This window comes from Peromyscus leucopus, chromosome 2, assembly GCF_004664715.2.
Source record: "Peromyscus leucopus breed LL Stock chromosome 2, UCI_PerLeu_2.1, whole genome shotgun sequence".
Taxonomy (NCBI): Eukaryota; Metazoa; Chordata; class Mammalia; order Rodentia; family Cricetidae; genus Peromyscus; species Peromyscus leucopus.
Window position 1 is genome coordinate 122605262 of NC_051064.1, and position 24040 is coordinate 122629301.

Genomic DNA, 24040 nt, shown 5'->3' on the forward strand with positions numbered 1-24040 from the left:
TGGATAGTGGAGATGGCCAAGAAGATTGTGTACCCTTCCCACCTCCTGGGCCCCAGAGCTCAGACTCTGTAACTCCAATGCGGAAAGCGCTCTGGAAACCCAAGGAGGAATCAATTAATCAATAGAAAGCAGTCATCAAGCATGTAGCCGAGTTTGTCCCTGCTCACAGAACACACACACGGTGGAAATGTCTGTTATTTTAGCATATGTTTTGGAAGGGAAAATATTTATTTTTTTCCCTTTATTATAGCATTAATACAGTTTCTAAAGTAGTAGCTTTAGAAAACACAATATGTCACATGAAGAAAATAAAACTGACTCATGGTTCCTCTCTCCATTGGTGTTCATTTGGTACTTTTGGTTGCCATTCATTCTTTCAACAAATATTTACAGAGCCCTGCTACATTGCCAGACCCATGCCAGGTACCAGGGATTTAGGGTGAAGAACACAGTTCCTATTTTTAAGCAGCTCACAGCCTGGGGCTGGGTGTGGGAGACAGGCACTGCACAAGTTACAAACGGCTATTTGTTCATGTCCCAGAGCTGCTGGGACAAAGTACCACAAATGAGGTGGCTCAGAGCAGTCTGAATCTGTTCTCCCAAAGCTCTGGAGGTTGGAAGTTTGAAATCAAGGTGTCTGGAAGGATTGATTCCTGTGCGATCCTCGGCAGTTCTCGGCAGTCCTCGGCAGTCCTCGGCAGTCTTCGGCAGTCTTCGGCTTGGTGCTCCAGTCTGGACTTGCATACCATCTTCCCTTTTCTCTAGTCAGTGCTCTCTTCCTGAAGGGACACTAGTTGGAGTAGGAACAGCCCCCACCCCCCACCCTTTCAGGATGACTTTAATCACATTTGCAAAGGTCACATTTTCAATGAAGGCCACACTGTAGATACAGGGTATCAGGACTTTACCCCATAATACTCAAGGACAGTACAGAGTTCTGGAGGAGCAAGAGAGGAGACTTTCTTTGCCCAGGAGGATTGCTAGGAAATGACCTTCAGAGGGGGGCTGAGAAGAGCTGGAGCAGGGAGGCAGAGGTGGAGGGATAGACAAGCATTCAGTCCTTGGAGCATGGCGGTAGGCGCAAGCTATAGAAGAGCGTTCCAGGTAGACAGGAGACACCGTGGCACTTGCGAGGAATGGAAAAGATGGGGCAAGAAGCCAGGATATTGTGGAACCAAGGGGAGAAAGTCAGTCAGGGATTGGGGGCCAGGTGAAGGAAAGGAGGTTGTAAGTGTCACACGGGGTGGGGGAGGTTTTCATCCTGGGTAAAGACCATCTCTCCCTGGGACTGATCATCCTGGAGCTTGGGTTTCTCTAAGTCGCTGGTTCTGAGCGAATACACAGAGCCATGTCCTCAGGAGTCTCTGACTGGGAGAAGAAACGTGTTAGCTCTGTACTCAGAAGAAAGCAGGAGCTGGGCCTTGCGTCCCATAAGCCTTCTCTGCACAGGAGACAGGGCTCCTCTAGCCCAGAGTCTGCTGGACTGAGGGAATGCTGAGTCTGGGACATTGGCCGGGATGTGATCACAGCACCTGCATTACTGTGAGGGCTGTGACTAGGGCCGTGACCCAGACTGTGGGAGAAGACAGATCTCTCGGGAACATATTTTCAATGCTCTTCTCTTGTCAGGGACTGTCTGGAGCCTGGTGCCTTCCTTCATAGGACCCAGCCTAACTGGGTCTCAGCTCATTCCCTTACCACACCCTTCGAGGGTTGTTCCTTCCCTGCGTGTGATGGGAGAGGGCCCACCTTGCCCAAAGCTGCTGTAGCCGCCTCGCCTGGGCTGGGTGGGCCAGCCTGGGTGGAGAAGTGGGTCAGCTGGTAGCCATGGTGACAGCAGCTGCTCCCTGCCAGCCTTCCCATCTCTTCACCACAAACCTCACCGGATGAGCTTCTTTGTATGGTCCAGCAGAGATGGGAGCCAAGAGGATGGGGCTGGGGTGTGGGGTGTGTGAGTGTGTCTGTGTTCCGGCTCACACAAGGGCCTGCTCCAAGCCGGTGTGTGAGCCCCAGCCTAGGGAGCCAGGCTCCAGGTAAGACTCATCTCGCTTTCCTGCCAATGGGAGCAAGGGGCTTTGCTGTTGCTCCTCTGGCTGGGCAGGGCCAACGGGAGGAGACATTGCCTGTGACTGTGTGGAGCTGTGTGCACACGAGTCTGAAAGTCTGTGTGGCCGCATCTGTGTGTCTTTGTGTGGGTGAGCAGGTGCATATCTGTGAACTCATGGGCTTGTGTCTTTAAAATGTGGGCAGCAGCTTTGTGGGTCTGTATGATATGATCACATTTGAAATTATGGGCTCTCTCCTCTGTGTCTGTCTGTCTGTCTGTCTGTCTGTCTGTCTCTCTCTCTCTGTCTGTGTGTGTGTGTGTGTGTGTGTGTGTGTGTGTGTGTGTGTTGGGGGTATTGTCTGCAAAGATAAGGTCTCCACATTAGGAGACTAGGTGAGACATCATGCTCCTCTCCCCACACTGGCAGCCTGTGCTTTCTTGGCCTAGCCTGCCTCCTTCACCACATACCAATGCCTGCCACCCTCTCAGCTCTGCCTAAGTAGAGGAAGAAGGGGCTAGACTTAAGGGCCTCTACTGGGGTTTGAGGCAGGGTTCTCGGGTGCCAGACCCAGCATCCAGCCAGGGCTCCAGCGTGGTGCGGAGGCAGCTTTCCCAGCTACCCACCATCACAATTGAGAGGTGCATTCGTACCCCACACACCTAGAGCGGTGGTGGTGCATGGACCTCCCCCTGAACAGGCTGCTCACAGTGGGCAGAAGCTGATGCCTGGGAAAGTGTTTACCTCATACCAGGCACCATCATTCACAGTAAGTAGGTAATTGTCTAACTGGGCAGTGAGCACGTACGGATCTTGTTTTGTAATCTTTTACCTAACACTCCTAATGCACACGTGGTCATCCCAGTTTAGAGAAGAGGAGCCATGTGCTGGGGGTTGGGAGAGAAGCCTTCTAACTCTGCTCAGGAGTGGAAGGCCTGGATGTCACACGGCCCAGCTCCGGAGCACATGCTTTTTTTTTTTCTTCCCTCTGTGCATCTGTTCCTGTTGACCCAAATGATCCATAGTCAGCTGGGAAAGCTGGGTAGGTAGGTCCAGGTGGCCATCAGACTCTTCTTTTTTTGTTGATTTTTGTTTGTTTGTTTGTTTGTTTGTTGAGACAAGGTTTCTCTGTGTAGTCCTGGCTGTCTTGGAACTAGCTCTGTAGACCAGGCTGGCCTCAAACTCACAGAGATCCATCTGCCTCTGCCTCCCATATGCTAGGATTAAAGGTGTGGGCCACCACTGCCCAGCTCCAGCAGACTCTTAGAGAAGAAGAGATGGAAGTTAAGAGACTCCGGGTGACTTTCTCAGAGTTAGCGCCTCCTACTCTGACGGCTGGGCTGTGGGTCTCAACCCTTTTCACAGGGTCACTGAAAACCATAGGAAAACACAGATAGTTACTTTATGATTCATAACTGTAGCAAATTTACAGTTATGAAGTATCAACAAAAATAATCTTATGGTTGGGGGTCACCACAACATAGGGAACCACATTAAAGGGCCACAGCATTAGGGAGGTTGAGAACCACTGCTCTAGGAGAGACACACAGAGCAGATAGAGGAAGAGAGGGTGGGGCCCAGAGCTCCTGAGCATTCTGGCCTGGGTGAGCCCTTCATGTATTAGAGAATGTTGTTTGTTTTGCTTCAATACAGGTATAGTGGCACATACCTGCCATCCTGCTCTTTGGAGGTAGAGATAGGAGGATCAGGAGGTCAAGATTATCCTCAACTGGACTGGGGAAATGGCTCAGCGGTTAAGAGCACTGGCTGTTCTTCCAGAGGTCCTGAGTTCAAGTCCCAGCAACACATGATGGCTCATAACCATCTGTAATGAGATCTGGTGCCCTCTTCTGGTCTGCAGGCAAACATGCAGGCAGAACACTGTATACATACTAAATAAATCTTTAAAAAAAAAAAAAAATTATCCTCAGCTATATAATGAGCTAGAGGTCAGCCTGGGCTACTTGAGACCACATCTCTAATTAAGCTTTTTTTTTTCTTCTTCTGGGCCTGGGGATGGATTTCATAGTCTGCCTGCACATGCTAGGCTGACATCCACTCCTGAGATACACATTCCCATCCTTTAAAAAAAAAAATCTTAAAGCTGCTGGGCTTCAGCAGTTTGACATTGAAGTACCTAAAGGCAGATTAGGGACCAGGAGTTTTAAAGGAGGAAACAGTAGCACCCACACACCTTCGATCCCAGCCCTCAGGAGGCAGAGGCAGGCAGAGCTCTGAGTTCAAGGCCTGGACCAACCAAAACAAAAAAAGGAGGAAACAAAATTCTGAAAATTGGACTTTCTCAGTGTCCCACAGCTGTCCCCAAAACCTGTGGTTTTTTTCCCCCAGCAGCTGCTAGAATTCCCTGCAGACAGAGGTCTTAACTCACTTTCTTCTGTGCTCAATTCTTGCCTTGCAGACCCTGTCATCCCATTTCCTCCTCCGGGAAGCCTGCCCTGATTGCCTTTCTCTCCTTTCCTGAAAACTGGTATCGGTGTGGAAGAGAGGCATCGTGCAGATGCTCTAGGGCTGGGCTGTGGAGAGGGCAGAGCCCCCTGTGATGCGGAACACTACACTCAGATTCATCAGCTCGGTGAGCTTCTCTTTCCTCTAGGTGGGAGGGAGGAAAAGAGGGAGGGCGCCCTGACGGGATGGGACAGGAACCTGGGGTTTAGAAGACTAGGGTTGGCTTGTAGCCTTGGGTGTATCTCTTTTCCAATCTCCGCCTCTGTAGTTGAAAGGCAGGAGGAGTAGGGAGGATGTGTCAGTTTGGACTCAGGAGCTACTTCTCCTGAGCTGGCGCCGGAGCACTGTTGAGGGGCTCCTGAGGTCGGTCTGGCCTCTGGGAACAAGTGATGCTGCTGTAGGCAGATGATGGAGAAAGGTAGATGAGCCTCACTCACTTGCTGGCCTCTCCGGCCTCACAGTGCAGGCACCCTGGGGTGAGGTCCTTCTAAGAGTGGGTGGCTAAGTTCATCTTGGGCTTTGGGGTCCTTCACTGACTGCCAAGAAAAGCTGCTTGGCTTGTCAGTCACATAGTCCAAGGGACGGAAGGCTGTGGAGGGGCTTGGCAGGGCCTTGAGACCTGCCCCAGGAATTGTAGCGTCCCTAGGGTAGCAAGACCCCAGGTAGAGGGTCCCCTCCGAGGGCAGAAAAGGAAACACCAGGCCCATCCCTGGGTGTCTCCCAAGGACACGTCGGGATCATTGCCTCTGCTCCTGTGTAGTGAGTGGGTGGGAGTCAGCACAGAGCACTGCCAAGTGAGGATTCTGTAAGTCAGGGCATCACAAGAGGATCACTACCTTGATGTGTCAGGAACTGGTCAGGGAAAGGGTCCTGCTCGAGCAGGGCAATGTGATGTGACCTTCCCGGAAAGGACATTATGTCGTTCACTCGGCAATTGTTTGAGTCCTCAGTATGTGGCATGCTGTGTTCCGGGTTCTCACTCTCTCATGTCTCTGCTACCTCCCCTTCCACGTCCCTGTGATCTGACGGCTCAGGGCTGCTGTGCACTGAACTTCCTTCCTCTGGGGTTCAGTGTGATTGATCCCTGTGCCTCTGGCATCCCTGCAGAGAGGACTTAGAGACATGGTTATTGTTGTTGTCCTCTGCCCATCATCCCCGCATGTTTTGCAACAGGGTCTGATGTAACCCAGGCTGGCTCTGAACTCATTATGTAACCAAGGATGACCTTGAACTTCGGCCCTACTGTCTCTACTCCCCCAGTGCTGCCGTTACAGGTGTGCCAGCTAGACAAGCACCCTACTGGCTGAGTTATACCTCAGCCCCAAGAATCCCAGTTCTGAGCCTTCCACCAAAGCATATGGTCTCAGACTCAGCTCCCTTGACAAAAGGACTTTTCCAGAGCACCGAATTTGACCCCTTCCATTTAACACAAAGACGAGGAAACCAAGACCCAGAAAAGAACACAGGAGGAATCAACTTATGTTCTGATCCACATCCCGATACCCAAGCCTCCCAGGTTTCTGTGCCCAGGACCTCAGGCCTACTGCTTTGGGTCTGGCTCCTCCTACCTTCTTGGGGAGTGGCCTGCAGGCTGGGGTCACCCAAGCACTCCTCAGTCTTCAGGTACTTGAAGATGAGAGCATGGCTCAGTATGGTACAAAGTCCTGGATGTCAGTCTGCTTGTCAGTCTGTTTATTATTCATGAGGAAACATGAGCTCCCAAGTTGGCAGGGTCTGGAATTCTGTCCCTTCTCACCCCTCAAGTGTCCTGGAGGCTCACCAGGGAACTATGTGCTTTTCTAGCTGTGGTCTAGGGTTTCTCCCCTTAAATGCTCTCACCAGCTTGGGGAACTTGGGTCACAAAGGGTTTTCTTATCATAGATACTTGCCTTGCAGTTTTCTCAAAGAACCCGGAGACTCAGGGTGGCGCCTGCCCTGGAGGGGTAGGCCCTCACCTTTGGATGAGGTCTGGACTGAGGGGTAGGGGCTACCGAGCATGTAGGCCTCTTTGTAGATGCAGGAGACCTGGGTTGGAAGCCAAGCCTTGCCACTTCCTAGCTGAGTAGGACAAGCCGGTCTTCTGCTTCCCTGAGACTTGCTGTTCTCATCTGCCCTGAAGAGATAATGAGGCACCTCTCGGAACTACTGTGGCGGGCCAATTAGACTCACGCTGTGGCAGATTCACACCATCAGATAAGCCCTGTCCCATCTTCCACCAGAAGACTGTACAGATACCCCCAAGCCCTCGCAGACTGGCACAAGAAATGGAAATTAAACAGGAGAGATCATCACAGGCCACAGGGACTTTCCATTAGCTCTAAGGTTGATGGAGGACGGAGAAATACAACCCTAGACTCTGCACCACCACAAGGGGGAAGCAATCCAGAGCCCCAAAGAAGGCAGAAGGAGGCCTTGACTCACCCCCTCTGTTCAGCCTCAGTCCACACTGGTCTAGCAGGAGCCACACTGACAGGACCAGTGGCCGTTCTCAGCAGTGTGGGGACTGTGTCTTCCTTGGCAGCCGGAAAAAAGCCACCCCCTCCCACCTTCACTTCCTCTTCCCATCTCCTACATCCTTTTCAAAAGTCAGACTCCCTCAAGCAAAACGTCCTGACCCCGGGGATGCACAGCTAGCCCAGGAGGAGACTGGGTGCCAACGTAGAACAAAGGGGTGCAGAGGATGAAGGGGTGGTTTTCTGACTATGCCCGAGCAGAGCCAGCTGGTGCGGCCTTGGACCTAACAGCCAAGCCATAGCACGCTGTAGCTGGAGACGACGGTTCTGGGGCTGGAGAGAGGGTCCCGTGCTTCAAGGACGTGCTGTGTAGACATGAGGGCTGCGTTTCAGATCCCCAGCTGGGGTCTAGCCAAGTGACTGAGCTCCACGGACAGTAAGAGACCCTGTCTTAGAAAACAAGGCAGAGACCGATGATTGAGGGAGACTCCGGACATCAGCCTGTGGCCTCCACACATGCAAACACACAGAGACCCCACCTCTGTGTAAGGCAGGGCCACCGACGCCTGCCATCCCCTCCCCCAGAGCGTTCTCGGAGCCCTCTGTCCTCCTCTTCCCTGGCTCTTATCGTAACCACCATTAAATATTTAATGGTGTAATTAGTTATTTACTGTCTGTCTCCCCTCCTGGACTGGAGGTCTTGGGAGGGCAGGACCAAGTGGACCTGGCTCACTGCTGTATCCCTGGCACTCGGCCCTGGCCTTGGAATTTTAGGAAATTAAACATTTGTTGAATGCAGTTAATGAGGACAGTAAATTTTTATACTTTGGAAAGGGATTTGGCAATATAATCCAAGAATTTTTTTTTTAAATCCCTAATATCAGGCAGAATGCTTTTAGATATAACGGAGAACACTGATTCACACTGGCTTAAGCAATAGAAAACACATTCTTTGTGAACTGAATACCAGAGAAAAGCAGGCTCCAGGTATGGCCCAGTGTTCTCCGTGCTGTGTGCTCTGGTCCTCAGCATCACTGGCCTCTGCCTGCATTTGGGCTGTAGCAGGAGGGGCATGGATTGGGAGGTAGAGACCTGCTCCCTCCACCACTCCTAAGGTGAGCTGTTTGAGCATTGGTCAGATGCCCTGCTCCCGAACAAATGACTTGCTGAGGGGAAAGCCATTCACCATTCACCAGTGACCTTAAGTTAATCGGTGTCTGCCTCAGAAACGAGACAGGGTAGCACCTGGCCAAAACCATTGTCTGCCAGCCAGCTGGGGAGAGGGGGTGTCGGCTAGGAATTTAGGACACTCCCTGTCATTCTCACCCCATCACCCGCCAATCCGTTTCTAAGGAAATCATAACCAGTTCAGAAAGATGTTCATCTCAGTGTTTGCTTGTTTTGAGACAGGATCTCAGGTGGCCGAATCTGGTGACCTTGAACTCCTGATCCTCCTGCCTCCACCTCCCAAGTGCTGGAGTCACAGGCGTGAAGCGCCACGCCTGGCTTCAGTGTTTTTAAAAGAGAGGAGCGAGAAACTTGGATCAGATTCAGGAGGTAACTGCATTGAAATATTTAAGTCAATTATGTGCCGTCTGTACAAGGGACGATTACAGTGGCATTAAAACGTTTATCCAAAGTGTTAATGACATTGGGAAATGCTACGATGTGATGTTGGATGAAAAATCCCAGAATTTAAAATCATATTTACGGTATGAGTCCAATTATGTTTTAAAAGCACAGAACAGAGCCGGGTTAGATGTTGACAGTGAGGTCTGTCTGAAGTATAGGGGACTGTGATTTTCCGACTCCACTTTAGGCTTTTCTGGGCCAGCCCCTTCTGCCCCTCTCTGCACAGACTTCTCTTCCTGCTCTTGTCACTCACTGTGAGCGTGACCTGCCTTGGCATTGTCCTTTACATTTTATGCACAGTCCCTAATTTAATCCTTAAAGCCATCCTGTGGAGTACAAGGGCTTTGATGTTTTGTTGTTGTTGTTGTTTTGCTAAGGCATTTGTGGAGACTCCAACATGTCTGGTCACACAGTTACCCAGCTAGTGGATGGAAGCCTTTGGAGTTCCACCCCAAGCCTGTCTCTACTGCCAAACGAAGTCGTCTGCAGCTTGTCCAGAGCCAGGCTCTAAAAGTTCCATTTTTGTTCTCTAGGGGTTTTGTTGTCTTATTTGGTATATTACAATTTTTAAATTACATTTATTTATTTAGTGGGGGGGGGAGGTAGTGCGCATGTGCCACAGTTTGTGTGGCAAGGTTAGAGGTCAACTTTTGGCAGTTGAGATCCCCGGGACTATGTGAGTTCCAGGAGGAGAACTGAGGTCAGGTTTGGCAGCAAGCACCTTACCCTCAGAGCCAGGTCCCAGGCTTTGGTTCTGATTGTTGCAAGGCTGGGAGGGGGGTTGAGGGTTGGGGTGGGTTCTCACCCCAGGCCTCACACACACAGGACAAGTGACGGTGCCCACGTTTATTGAGTCAGACTTGGAGATTTATTATTCGTTCATTTCATCCTTACCACCTCAGAGAGACCTAGTGAATGACCCAAAGTCACATAGCTAGGAAGTGGTGGAGTAGCAGGAGAGTCACAGGGATGTGATGTGGACCCCCTTTTCTCCCGCTCACCTTCAGAACTGCCTGAAGCCCTGCCGCCCTGAGGACCATGTTTAACGGGGAGCCTGGTCCAGCCTCAGCTGGGGCCTCTAGGAACGTGGTACGGAGCTCCAGCATCAGCGGCGAGATCTGTGGATCCCAGCAAGCTGGGGGTGGCCCCGGGACCACCACAGCCAAGAAACGACGCAGCAGCCTGGGGGCCAAGATGGTGGCTATCGTTGGCCTGACCCAGTGGAGCAAAAGCACGCTGCAGCTCCCCCAGCCTGGTGAGGGGCGTGGGCACCAGGAAGGGGGGAAGTGGGGGGGGGGAGGAGGGGAGTGGGGTGTTGTTGAGTCCGGTAGATGCACACTTTGTGGGTGCTTTATGGGCGGGTGTGCGTGACTTTCTGTAGTCCTAACTGGCAGGCAGGGACAAACCGGAGGAACAGTCAGGTGCTCCAGACTGCACAGCTTCGGGTGGTGGAGTCCAGACTCAAGCCCTATTGTCCCTCCCAGTTCCGGCTCTGTACATGCCGCCGCCGCTGCCGCCGCCGCCACCGCCGCCGCCGCCGCCACATACTGACTGGTGCATTTATCAGACGTTGTTTGAAACAGCCAAGGGACCCCACACTTTTCTAGACGGACATCCTCATGATCTTGTCCTAGTTGTCATCTCTCAGTCCCCTAAGGACAGATAGCCCCACAAATACAGTTGCATAGTCACACATAGGCATCGCAAAGTCACAAGAGAGACACACAAATACATGGCTCCTGCAGTGACAGATCCAGAGTGTTCATTTGCTCAGACAAGCCACTTATACTGCCAGGAAAGCACGGTCCAGTTATTCTCATTACACTGTCCATGGTTGCAAATAAACTCTAAATACGGTTCTCTGAACACAGACAAAAAAGACCCACATCACTTAGATGCACATGCGCCTCACCAAGCTACACATATGCCTTAGCCGATACATCCTCATATATAGGGTATGCATCTTCAGACATCTGGCTACAGAATTCCAGTTATGTTCAGACTTGGGGGGGGGGGATTCACCTTGTCTCACACAGCCACATGTGGCCCCCACATCACAGAGGAGCCAGACCTCCCTACCCAGACCTCCATTTGTGGCATTGGTCCAGACACCAGCTGGCTTTGTTTTAAAATCTCTTCCTGCTTATTTTGCTCAGAGTAACAACTTCCCCCAAAAACCTTCAAGTAGGCAGCTGGACGGGGGTGGGGAAGGGTAGAATGCTGGAGCATCCAGGGAGGATGCTCATCAAGACGCCCCATTGGGGCTGGTATTTGGGGGTGCTTCTCCAGACCTTAAAATAGATTTTTACAAAGCTGTCTACAGGAACACGGGGGATGGTCTTTTCCAGCGCTCAGGCTCCCGTGTGTTTTCTGCTCAGGGAAAGACTAGATGGGGAGGGTCTTGAGGTCATTAGTACCTTTGGCTGGGCAGTGTAGACTTGAGAGTAGAGAGCAGGAAGATGGGGAGTTGGACTGGGACAAGGAGGGCTGGAATAGAAGCAACCTGGGGGGGATTAAGATTAGAAGGTGCTGGAGGAGCTGGGCGGTGGTGGCGCACGCCTTTAGTCCCAGCACTTGGGAGGCAGAGCCAGGCGGATCTCTGAGTTCAAGGCCAGCCTGGTCTACAGAGTGATCCAGGGCAGGCACCAAAACTACACAGAGAGACCCTGTCTTGAAAAGCCCAAAAAAAAAAAAAAAAAAAAAAAAAAGTCCTGGAGGTGTTGGAACCTAGAGGTCTGTGTCTGGTAGTATAAGCACAGGAATCCAGCTCCAGACCCAAAGATGTCTTGTATGCAAAGTGACTGGGAGTGACAGTCTCCAAGGCCTGAGTCACTGGGAGTCATTGCGGGATCTGCTGTTGCTTCAGACAGCAGCAGGCTGGGATGGGAGCAGATGCCAGGAAGACCTGCTACCTTGGGGAGAGACACGATGCTGGGGCCTCTGGATGCCTTGTCTTTGTGGTGTGTAAGGGCATGTCTAAAGGCCCAAGGTCTGGGGCCAGGGGAATTGCCCAGATGCCTTTCCAAGTGCAGGTCCCTGTGAATCATCTAATCACTGAATGTCATAGCAGGAAGGGCCCTCGAGGTCATCCAGTCTGATGTACTCATTTATCTACGAGACTTCCAGAGCCTGAGGAGAAGGCACTTCCCTGGGGAATGACCTCAGGCTGGCCTTTGCAGCCACACCCCAACATTTACTAGCTGGACAGTTCAGGCAAGCTGCTTCCCTTCTCTGAGCCCGCTGTTTGTTGAAGACAAAATATATGCTTTATAGATCTATCCAGGGATTAAATGATAGATGTGCAAAGGTACCCAGCCTCTCGTGAATGGCACATGGGAGACACTCAGCAAAGTGTTGATATTTTAAAAAGATTTATTTTTATTTTTAATTGTGTGCATGTGTGCGTGCATGCGTGCATGTATGCATGCAAGCTTTGAGTATGCCAGTGCCTCAGCTTGGAGCATCATCCTGGCTGGGAGACTCTGGGACTACAGGCAAGTAGTATGTGGTCAACTCACCAGGGATTGCTGCTGAGAAAAGATCCCAGAAGGGTGCCCCTGTTGCCCCGAGTGGAATGACTTGATTCCCTGTAGGGCTGGGCTGTGGGGAGTCAGGAAGAATTCCTTTCCTGGGCCTAGCCCTTGGAGCTCTTTTTCTTTTTTTTTCCCCAAGAACCCCACCCTCCTAGTTCATCCACACCTTGATCTTCTTGGTTCCTTTGCCCCAGTTCACATAGTGCAATGTCTAGTCCGTACATCATCCTCCCTCTAGTCCCCTGCCTGTCTGCACTCCTCCAGTTTGTCATCATTTTGCCCTATTGCAGACCTCCCAGATCTCACCCTGTGCTTTAGAGGGCCTGTTCTGGCGTCGTAGATCTCCATGGAACTGCCAAAAAGTCACTTTCTGGTCGGGACTCAGTTTCCTCTTCTGTAAAATGGAGCTAACAATGCTCTCTCCCAACTTCCTTTGAGATCTATCAGTTCTCTAAATTGTAGGAGCAATGAAGGGTGAGGTCAGAGTTTTGGGGTCCTAGGACCTAAGTAAAATCTGGCCTGGCATTAATTAAGCTGAGCCTGCCAGGGGGTCATGCTTGGTAGAAGTAGACTTCTAAATGTCCAGTACCAAGGACAGAGCCCTTCCCTCCTGAGGCACAGAGAGTATTGCTGCAGGCCATGACGGCTCCTCTTTTGTATGTGACAGGACAGATAGAATGGCTCCTGGAATCTTTCTCCAAGGAACAGTGAATTTATTGCAACCACATGGACCAGTCAGTTCTCTAGAGAGAAACACCATAAAGTTATTCCCTGGGTCAGCAGGGGCCGAGGCTGGGCAGGAACAAAGCCAGTGGGGGGATTTCTCTCTTGAGTTTGCACGACCTTTCTCCCAGCACTGAATACACAGGAGTTTAATCTCTGCTGAGTCACACCTCCAAGAGAGGAAACATCGAGAAGGGGAAGTGTCATGTCAGGCAGGGAGTCTGAGGGCCTGGTGGCTAGCCAGCTCTTTGGTATCAGAACCCTGGACTCTTCATCTGTGAAATGGTGGAAGGGCCTGGAGAAGTATCTCTGACCTTTCAGGATTCTGCACATTTCCCACTCACGGACGCTCACACTGGGTTGGGCAAATCTTATCTAAGAAGGTAATTTCACTTCCAAATGGGCCAGAGCTTTCCCAGGCTCTAAAAGAGCGTGTGTTGAGGGGGTGAGGATGTGAGGGGGAGGCAGGGTGACTTTCAGTCCCACCCCACCCCCCCACAGCCATCTGTCTTCTAACTGGGTTAGAGGGGATGAGGCATTTAGGAGCCAGGGACAGAGAGAGTCCCATGGTAGGTCATATACCATGTGTGGGTGGACATCATTATGTGTGGTGAGTAGATGGGCTCAATTCTAGGTATTAAAGATTATATATATATATAAAACCTGTTTGACAGTGTACACTGTGTCCATGTAAGACCCGGAGGGCCTGTGTGACTTTGTATAGACAGACACACGGTATCTTACATGAGGTTATTGTATTCATATATGTGATAGTCAGCACTCCTGTGTGTCTGTCTTATGCATGTGTAAGAGAAATATGCCTGAACTAAAATGACTCTGTGTGTGTGCATGTGTACGTGTGTGTGTACGTGTGTGCGTGTGTGTGTGTGTGTGTGTGTGTACGTGTGTGTGTCAGTGTCAGTGATTCCCAGATATGCTAGCTATGCTGATAGCTTGCGCTGAGTCTAGAGAACACATCTTTCTGTATGTTGCCCCTGTTCCCATCACCTCCCCTCCACCACCTTATCTGCTGGTGTTTGCCCTCCTGACCTTCTCTCATCCAGTGGGGACTTCCTGAAGGGTAAGTGGGGCAAAATAGGAAGAATAGAGGCCTCCTTTTCCCAAGCTGTGGACGTGAACATCCTCTCCCCAGCCTACAGTTGGCTGCCTTCAGGGATAAATGTGCTGTTACCCTGCCCTAGGCACCCTTGCAGGCCACTCAACTAACCCTTTTCTTGGGCCTGTAACTGGTGGCAGCAAATGGCCCCTTTGGTGCCGACTCTGTCTGAGTGCCACTTTCCTCCCCATCAAGTTGCTCAGCAATCAAGCTTTAGCAGGGGAGTCCCTGCAAAACCCCAGCCTGTCTCCCCTCCCCACCCCCGCCCAGGAGGAGAGCTGTCTGGAGGGACCACACTGCAATGCTAAGGAGGTTGCCATGGAAACCCAGGCAGGCTGGCGTGCTACTCAGAGAGGGAAAGTGCCCTGTGTTTCCTGCAGGGCTGAGGAGGGGGCTGGGGGCCCCTGCACAGAAGGTGTGGAGACAGGGGACGGACTCTGCTGTGGACCTTCTCAACTCCAACTTGGTCAGGTTAGGCTGGCCGCCCCATCCACCTGCAGTCTTGCCTTCCAAGGTCCAGCTTGACGGTTGTGATGCTCTCCTTCTTAGACGTTACCTTGAGAAGGCCAATTTCCAATGGTCAGGCTTCCAATGGGGGCTTTTCTAGGGCAGCAGAGAGGTGGGTTTGGGGTCTGGTAGGAATCCAAAAGAGGGAAAGTAAATCTGGAAATCCCAGAACAGACAAACTCTCCAGAAGTGAGAAGAAGGAGCAGCTCTTAAGTTTGGGGGCTGAGGCTGAACAGAACGGGAAGGCAGAGTCAAGAGAACCCAGTGGAGGGGGAGGGCCTCTCGGCTGCAGGACAGCTACATTTCTCTGGGGGCACGCAGCACGTCTCTGGGCAGCTTTCTCTGTATCATTACCCTGCGCTGGGCCGGGGGCTCAGCTCAGTGGTGTCCCAGCCTCGGCAGATGCCCGCCTGCTTCTCTGTCCAGAGCAGCACTTTGGTAGCACTCTTCGAGAAGCCTACGCCATGTTTTGACCTTGTTCCCTCTCTCTTCTTGGGTTGGGGACCCCAGAAGGGGCCACTAAGAAGCTGCGCAGCAACATCCGCCGGAGCACGGAGACTGGCATTGCGGTGGAGATGCGGAGCCGGGTCACGCGCCAGGGCAGCCGGGAGTCCACCGACGGGAGCACCAACAGCAACAGCTCCGAGGGCACGTGCGTGCACCTGCCAATTTGGTTTCCAGCCAAGATGTCTGCATACCTCCCTGCCCCGGCTTCCCCTTCCCCTCTCCAGCTGTCTGGTCCCTGGGCCCAGGTCTTCCCATGGCTCCCAACAGAACACCTCAGAGGACCTGGAGCGCATCATTGGTTCTTTTATTTCAGGAGGGGACTTGGGTTTCCTGCCTCCCATCTCCCACCTTAGACCCTGCTCCAGAGGAGATGAGCAGAAAGGAAAATGTGACCCTAAATTCCTTTTAAGCCTAGACTCATTTTCATGGCTTAGTTGTGTGAAATCTTTATAAATCACCTTGCTTGGAGATTAAGGAAGAAAATTGGACTAGATCCATGTTTTTAGAACAGTCACATCTTACCTTGTGACTCATAGGCAGGAAGTAAGATCGCTGTAGTGGGTCAAAAGCAGCATTAGAGAAAGAACTAGAAGACACAGGTGTAGCCTGTGTAGCAGGGTTCTTTCAGGACGGCATAGGTCAGCAGTGGGCCTTGGTGTTGGCAGCCCGTTTCTTTTTGCATGTGAGTTGGAGCGAGCATTTGACAGTCACTGCTTAGATACCCTCCAGATCTGTTCTGAATCGGAGTTGGTAGATTTTTCTGTTTCTCTTTCATCAAGGCCCTATAATTTTCAGTCTCAGGATCCTGTGGCTTATTTAGTATTCAGTGACTGTCCTTACTCCTGTACAGGGAACCTTTGGCATCCCTGTGGGACTGGTTCCAAGACCTCCCATGGATCTAAAACCCACAGCTTCTTGAATCCCTTCAGTACACTGACTGGTATGGTGTCCCCATACTCGCTGTACCCATCCTCCTGTGTGATCGGGTCCTCTTTTGATCACCTGTAACACCCAGCCAAAGCGAAATGCAATAGTGATACTTGTTATATAGGTCTCACTATAAAGCTCAGGCTGGCCTTCAATTCAGAATCTTCCTGCCTCAGCCTCCTAAGCACTGGTATTATAGGTGTACGTCCCAATTCCCAGCCTAGACTGTATTGTTTAAGGAATAATGATAAAAAAAAAATCTGTGCTCAGTACAGACAACCCTTTTCTTCATACTTTCAATCTGTGGTTGCTTGAATCCACAGATGCAAGACCCGTAGATACAGGTGGCCAACTGTACCTTCTAACATGGAAACAAGTAGCCGTTAGCATTTACTACCTCCTGCCTTGTACGGAGCATTGATGGGTACCTTAGGCTAGTGACCCCCTCTCTCAAAGCCATGTGCTATGATCATTTAACACTTGTGCCCAACCTGAGTGAATTTGGAAACCATCATGTCTCCATGTACAACGAGGGAACCGAAGCTACTAAGTGGCAGAGGCTCTTTACCCACAAGCACAATTCTTAAGACACAGGCCATTGTTTACACTAAGGTCACTTGATTCCATAACCTTTATTCATAATCTCCACACCGTATACCAGTCACATACACACCCCATGAGCCCCAGTTCTGAGACTTTGAATCTACATCTTTTTTTTTTTTTCTTTAAAGATTTACTTATTTATTATGTATACAGAAGAGGGTGCCAGATCTCATTACAGATGGTTGTGAGCTACCATGTGGTTGCTGGGAATTGAACTCAGGACCTCTGGAAGAGCAGTCGGTGCTCTTAACCTCTGAGCCATCTCTCCAGCCCCAAATCTACCTCTCTTTTTTTCTTCTGAGGTCTCATTGTCATAAGAATGTGACACCAGGGCTGGGTGGGGTGGTGCACACCTATAAATCCAGCACTTGAGAAGTGGGGTCAGGACCAAGAGTTTAAGGTCAGAGACTTAACTACATTGTGAGTTCCAAACCGGCCTGGACTATAAGAGGCATTGTGTCAATGAGAGAGGGGTGGGTGGAGAGAGGAGGAGGAGGAGGAGGAAGGCCAAGAAACGAGAGGGAGATGGCTCAGTCAGTGAAATGCTTGCTGTACATGTATGAGAACCCAATGGGGGGCTCCAGCACCCATGTAAAAAGGCTGGATGTACACATGCCTATAACCCCATTATTGCAGAGACAGAGACAGGAGGATCCCTAGCACTTGCTAACAGCCAGTCTCTCCAAATCTACAAACTCCAGGTTCAGTGAAAGATTGTCTAAACCAATAAGATAGAAAATGATTGAGGAAGACACCCAATGATGACCTCTGGCTCTTGAAAACACACACATATACAAAGAGTACATATGTACCTACCCTAATACAAAAAAGAATGACGCTAGGCTATTGTTGATCACGATTAATAAAAGTGGATGCCTTGAAGCCTCTTCCTAAGGGTGGAAGATGAGCCTTGTAAGAGAATGCAGGTTCTGTCCCACAGACCTATTGCTCCCCCATCACTAACCACTGGAGCCCCTACTCCAAACTGCCCAACAGGGATTCCTCTCTGACCCCCTAAAAGATCTCATGGCTGCCACTAAAAGATCTGCATATTCGAGTTCACTGTGGCCCCCGAGCAAGCTGTCCCTGTTGGCCGTACCCAGAACATCTGGGGCTGAGGACATGATGGCAGCCGCAGAGGCAGAAGCCAAGTTCATTGCCATTTGTTGTACCTCATGTGTCTAGACTGTTTCCCCCACACCATCCCCCGGTGAGCCAGGTGTCACCCTCTTGCAGACAAGGCCAGTCTCTTACCTCTTGGAAACGTCTGTTTCATCTGTGAAATTCAATAATGGTTCCTACCACACAGCCCGGTTGTAAGGATTAATGATGTAAGGCACGTGGAACGTTCGATGCGCTGCTGGCGGCTGGCCCGCTTTCAATCACTGTCAGTTTGTCTTGTTACTATTTCCAGCCCCCCTCCCCTCCAGTCACGGACCACCCACAATCACCTGCCATTCATCTCAACCTCATCGTTAGGTTATTTTGGTCTCAGCTGCCGTTTTGAGAACCACCTCACCTTATTGATTTGGATTTTAAATTTCTGGTTAAAAAAAAAAAATCAAACCTCAGCTCTTGGAACTTATTCCAGGCAGTAAGAGTCCCTCTAACTTGTTTCTCATTCTTGACTTTGGCATGCTCTCATGAGGATGCCCTGCCCTCTAATGATCACTTCAGAAATCTCGGGGCTTGGGCTGGGATGCAGCTCAGTTGGTAGCATGTCCGTCCAGCAATCATGAAGCTCTGGGGTCTGTCCCTAGCACTCCATAAACTGGGTATACTGGTACATGCCTGTAATCCCAGAAGGCAGAGGTATGATGATCAGGAATTCCAGGCCAAACCTTGGCTACATCATGAGTCTGAAGCCAGCTTGCGATACACAAGTCTTTGTCTCAAGAAATAAATAATAAAAATAAGGATCTAATGCCTTAAATATCTTCATTAGTCTCTTTAATAATATTAAAGTATTGTTTTCCATGCCAGATACTGTGGGACCTGCTTGTTACCCACTTGGGAGGCTAAGCCAGGAGGATTGTCGTGAATCTGGGGCCAGCCTGGGCTACATAGTGAATTCTCGGTTAGCCAGAAGTACACAGTGGGACTGTCTAAAACACGAAGCCTGAAGTATTTTTCTTCAACGTGCAGAAATGAACAGGTGTTCACTCCCAGTTAGAGTAATCTAGTCACAGTATACAGGCGAGAAACGGAGGCACAGCTCCCCGGATGCAGGCCTCTGCATCCATCCCCACCGCTCACCCCCCTGCTACCCTCACGTGCCCTCTGTTTCCTTCTGCAGGTTTATTTTCCCCACACGGCTTGGAGCTGAAAGCCAGTTCAGTGATTTTCTGGATGGCCTGGGACCAGCCCAGATTGTGGGGCGACAAACATTGGCCACACCCCCCATGGGTAAGTCTTGGAAGAAGGACAGGGGCGGGGGGAGGGGGGAGGGCACAGCAGTGGGGGCCTGTGCACGGTAGGGCAGGCAGCAGGAGGGGCCGGGGTCCCAGCCTTCCTCTCCTCAGTGTTCAGCAGCTGTTTCTCCAGACTGCCCCTACGCCGCCCTGTCCCCCCCCCCCCACGGTCACTCTCTCCTGCTGTGTAGACACTGTTGGCTTCTGTTGATTTACCTTCTCTGACCTTGGACAAGTAAGTCACGACCCTTCTCTGAGCCTCGGTTTCCTCATCGGGAAAATGGAATCAGTAATTCCTGCTTTAGTTCTCCAGCCTCACCACCCTTTCTGAGCTCCTGCTAGATGCTTTCTATAAAGCATTTTAGTGTTCTCCTTAGGAACTGTGCCTAATTGGACTTGTTACTCCCAACAGTGTCTGGCACCGAGGGACCTTTAGTAATTTTCTCATCTCTTTCTGGCAGCTAGGAAGCTCTTCTCAAAGCCCACATCGGGTCCTCTTAGCCGCTCTCAAGCCTCCCCCTCCCCATGTTCAGGCAGGCTTCCCCATCAGTCTGGCCTGAGCTTTGCCTGATCCAGATGTCTCTACTCAACCTCATCCTGATGGTTCTTGACCTTTGACCCTCACAGCAGAAGAGGGAAGTGAATGCAGACAGTGGAGCTGGGATTTTGTGCCAGTTTAGGACTCTGTATGTGGCACTATCCTTCCTTCCTTGGAAGAGGGGTCCACAAGACCCTCAGAGTCAAGGTCCACTCTCTTCTGGCCCTGGGTATTGGATTTGTTTAATTCTGAGATTTTGGTTGGTATTGGAGCCTGCTCATTATCCCAATCCCTTATCCCTACACACACCAATAAGTGCCAGCCACTTCCATAATCTTTACTGACCCATCAGAACCTAGAATATTTTGTGTGTGGTGCCCCCTTGTGTTCCAAACCAGGAAAGACAAGTGTACATTCCCGGTTAGGCATGTTGTGATAGATTGAGACCCATTGGTCTCCTTGCCAAGGTCGGGAATCACTGGAGGGAGGAGGATACATTTCAAGGTGTCTCTGAATGTGGTGAATTCCTGCCCCCAAAGTATATAAATGCCAATAATAACATGATGACGATGATGTTTAATTTTTCTAACTCATTTAATTTTCTTTTGGGGGGTGGAGATCAAGTTTATAATTCTACACCCATTTGAAGAGTGTTCCAAACAACTACTATGTAGTTCTAAACTTAGCTCCCCCACAATGAGCAAAGCTAAGAACTCCTGAAAGTCAGCATGACTGAAGCCCATACCTTTTTGGAGTAAGTTATGAGCTCTTGGCTTTCAGCACACAGGTGATGGGGACCTGCCCTACTCCCTTTGTCCAGGGTCAAAGATGTCCTGGGCAGGCTCATAGCTTAGCGTCTCTTCGCGTGGATACTCTCTTGGTATCTGTCTGACATATAATAAAGAGACTGGCTGAGGGCTGCTGTGTAGGCCCTGCCTCCCAGACTTGCCTGTTCTGTGTAGCAAAGCAGAAGCCCCTAGTCTACCAGACATTGGTAGCCCTTAGTTATGACCTGAGCATGTGTCCCTTGAGGGTCATTCCCCCACAGCCTATCACAGTGTTTCTTAGTCCCTTTGAAGTGATCTCTTGAGAGCAGTTTCAACATGTGCAGCTTGCTCTGTCACAGTCCCTTTCCAGGGACCCCGCAGCATCCCCTGCAGGGTGGTGGTCTCCGGTTCATCTTCCAGCCTGCCCCATCTGACTTCACCTGGACTTCCGTTCTTTTCCCTTACAGGAGACGTGCACATTGCCATCATGGACCGGAGCGGCCAGTTGGAGGTGGAAGTGATTGAAGCTCGGGGCCTAACCCCCAAACCAGGCTCCAAATCCCTCCCAGGTGAGGCTGAGCAGCTGGGGGACGTGAGGAAGGGTCTTGGCAGGGATGGGGTACTAGTAAGCAAGTCCTCAGCTCACCAGTGCCCTAAAGCAGTGCTGTGGACAGTGATCCACACCTTGCCTGGATGGAAGGTTGGTGAGCAAGCTGGGCCAGCTCATCCCACCCCCCACCAGAACCACCTGGAGGGTGGGGGCAGGCTATGGCATCTCTCCCAACCAAGCGCCTTCATTTTCAGCCACCTATATCAAGGCTTACCTGCTGGAGAACGGGGCATGTGTAGCCAAGAAAAAAACGAAGGTGGCCAAGAAGACTTGTGATCCGTTGTACCAGCAGGCTCTGCTCTTTGACGAGGGGCCCCAAGGCAAGGTTCTGCAGGTCAGTGTTTACAGGGTAGACACTCAAGTTCAGGTCAAGCATTGAACCAGGTGCACTCGTTTACATCGCCTCTTCTTTATCATGGTAGGGGGTGGGTGCACGTGCATTTGGGAGGCACACATGTAGTGTGGAGTCAGTTCTCCTTCGCCTTGACGTGGCTTCCGGGGATTGAACTGAGGTCCTTCAGCTTCTGTGTAAAGCACTTCACCTGCGGGGCCGTCTCGCCAGTCCCCTTTTTTCTTTCTCCCCCCACTTCCTTCCCTCCCTCTTCCTGTTCCCCTCTGTGTTTTAATTTCACAGCCCATGCTTCTGTTCCCCAACAATTCATAGGGTTTTGAGCGATAGTGAAATAGCTCCCCGTTCTCCCAGCTGGGCAGGAGAACCAGGCTTTATTCGCTGGCCGTCTCCATTTTCCTACCTTTCCTACCTGTGCCTTGTCCCTCACTGGGTGCTGGGTGTTGCTAGGCACTTTCTGGAACGATTTATGTCTTCCTCAGAGGTGATCCTGGGAAGGAGGTGTGGTTTCCCCATTTTGCAAATGAGGAGGCGGGGTCTCAGAAAGATGAAGGGCCTGCTCAGCTGAGTGATGAGCAGAACTGAGCCCAAGTCTGGGTGACTCTCGGGCCAGCCAGCTCCTTGAGAACGAAACAGTGTATCAGTGGCTTTTCCTGATGAGCCTGAGGGTGGGGTGTTGCCTCATTGCGCCCCTTCAGTAGATGAACCTGAGTTCACAGGGGCCTCCCTGACTTTCTGGGCTCAGTCCCTGCCTGACACTCATTGTGGTTAGGATGTGCGGAGAAGAGATGGCCCAGAGGTTAAGAGCATGCACCACTATTGTAGAAGACAGTTCCTGTCACAGATGTTGGGGTGACTCACAACTGCCTCTAGCTCCAGCTCCAGGAGGTCCCAGTGCCTCTGGCCCCTGTGGGAACCTTGACTCATGTTTATGCGTGCACATAAAATATTTTTAAAAACGTTTAAGAGTTTGCACATAGGCAGACACTCACCAAGTTAAAAGTGGTGGTGACTTGCCTTGCCTGAAGCCTGGCTTGCTTATTTGTAACCAACACCCAAGATTCATTTTAAAGGAGAAAAGATTATTCTGGGTGAGGTCTGGAGATTCAAGTCCACTGCCCGTTGGGGCTGTGGAGACAGCTGCTCACCTCCGGGCACTTGGAAAGCCGAGGAAGAGCCTCGAATCCCATAATCCCCTTTCAGGAATCCACCTCTGATGTTTTTAATCCTCCAGCTTGTCCATCTCATAGCAGGCTGTTCCTCTGAGCTGTGATGGGGTTCTGTCGTAAGGGCCCATGGGGTTACAAACCCAAGTGCTGCAGAACTCTGGGATTCTGGGGCAGAGGCCCAGTATCAGATGTCTGTTTTTTAAAAATGTTTGAAAACTCATTGAGCCAATCTCTTCCTCCTCGAATTCCAGATGGAGACAGTCAGGGCAAGGGGCTTATTCAGGCCCACAGCAGCCAGCAGCCAGCAGCAGGGCTGCAGCTATGACCCAGGCCCTGAACACGTCTGTTCCTTTGTGGAGAGAGCTGCTGCCTGGGGTTGCTGGGAGGAGGTCTGGAACCAGATGCACCCAGGATCTAATCCCAGATCACTGTGGGGCATTGTGTTGGTTAGTTAACCCCCTGAGCCACAGAGGGGAAGAGTACTTCTTACAACAGTTGAGATGGTGCATGGCCCCCATAGGATACAGTCTGCCATGTCCCAGGTGCTCAGAAAGCACAGGCCCGTATTGTTTTTTAATTCCGACTCTCCCATCTGTGCCCGCGGGAAGCTGGTAGGTCCTGGGCCCGCTGCCCAGTCCTGGAGGTTCAGTGCCTCCCCCTTCCCCTTCCTTCTGCCAGGTGATCGTCTGGGGAGACTACGGCCGTATGGACCACAAGTGCTTCATGGGTATGGCCCAGATCATGCTGGACGAGTTGGACCTAAGTGCCGCTGTCACGGGCTGGTACAAACTCTTCCCCACATCCTCTGTGGCTGACTCCACACTCGGATCCCTTACCAGGCGCCTGTCCCAGTCCTCTTTGGAGAGTGCCACCAGCCCCTCTCCCTCGTGCTCCTAAGGACCTCCCTGAGGACAAGAGGCCAGGGGCTGGAGGGGGAAGGGAGCCTGCTGGCCACCCCGCCCCCTGTACATAGTCTCCATGTCTTTCTGGACCCCTCGCCCTGCTGCATGCCTGTTGGCCGCTGGGCTCGTCCCAGCTGGCAGTGGAGACTGTAGTGTGTGTTTGTGTGTCTGTGTGTGTGTGTATGTGTGTGTGTGTGACCACATTATATCTGTCCATTTGTCTGGGTACAGTCAGTCCTGGTGACCACATGGACTGCAGTCCACACCTCTGTATCTTGCTGGAAAGAATCCAAAGGAACATCACGTGGACACATCTCGTCCCTGGAGTCTCCAGGGGTGGAAGTAGGGCATGTGGCCACTGGTGGGCCCTGCTTAGTCACAGCCTGGTTCTTGTCTCTGGTCTCCACTTGGTTTCCTGTCCTGTCTTTTGTTTCCTTCCTCTCCCAGCATTGCTGCTCTTTTTTGAGGAATGTAGCATCCATTGCAGCCGACCATACCTGGTGCCCTCTAGGAATCCAGTCTCTTCTCCCGACCCCAGCTGTGCTGGTCATCATCCCATTGAATGCACTCCACAAGCATGTGGCATGCTCACTCATTGCCCTGGTCCAGCCCCCAGGAAGACAGGATAGCTGGGGAGGAGGGGCCTTGAGAATGTTTCTCCCTGGGGCTGGCACCTTCTTACAGGCCAAGTGCCTGAGAGCTGAGTTCCAGGGTGCTGGCCAGACACACTGAAGGACGTGCTATGGCCTGACCTCCCCTCTGCTGGAGTATGCTCCAGCAT

The 24040-nt window shown here is 51.3% G+C and overlaps 1 protein-coding gene across 3 annotated transcripts in view; it reads left to right on the forward strand.

Moving 5' to 3' along the window:
- Positions 1-23751, forward strand: part of Rims3 (regulating synaptic membrane exocytosis 3) — a 37651-nt gene extending 13900 nt beyond the window's left edge. Inside the window, exons 1-8 of one of the 3 annotated variants that reach the window (XM_028886427.2) lie at positions 1569-2033; positions 4465-4638; positions 9604-9851; positions 14987-15128; positions 18810-18919; positions 20697-20798; positions 21034-21173; positions 23036-23751. In XM_028886427.2, coding sequence (XP_028742260.1) covers positions 9635-9851; positions 14987-15128; positions 18810-18919; positions 20697-20798; positions 21034-21173; positions 23036-23254 — 930 coding nt within the window. In that variant the 5' untranslated portion in view covers positions 1569-2033; positions 4465-4638; positions 9604-9634 and the 3' untranslated portion in view covers positions 23255-23751. Of the gene's footprint in view, positions 1-1568; positions 2034-2908; positions 3088-4464; positions 4639-9603; positions 9852-14986; positions 15129-18809; positions 18920-20696; positions 20799-21033; positions 21174-23035 lie in introns of those variants that run through there. The other 2 variants (XM_037202906.1, XM_028886426.2) reach the window with 2 other exon arrangements.
- Positions 23752-24040: the final 289 nt, after the last annotated feature.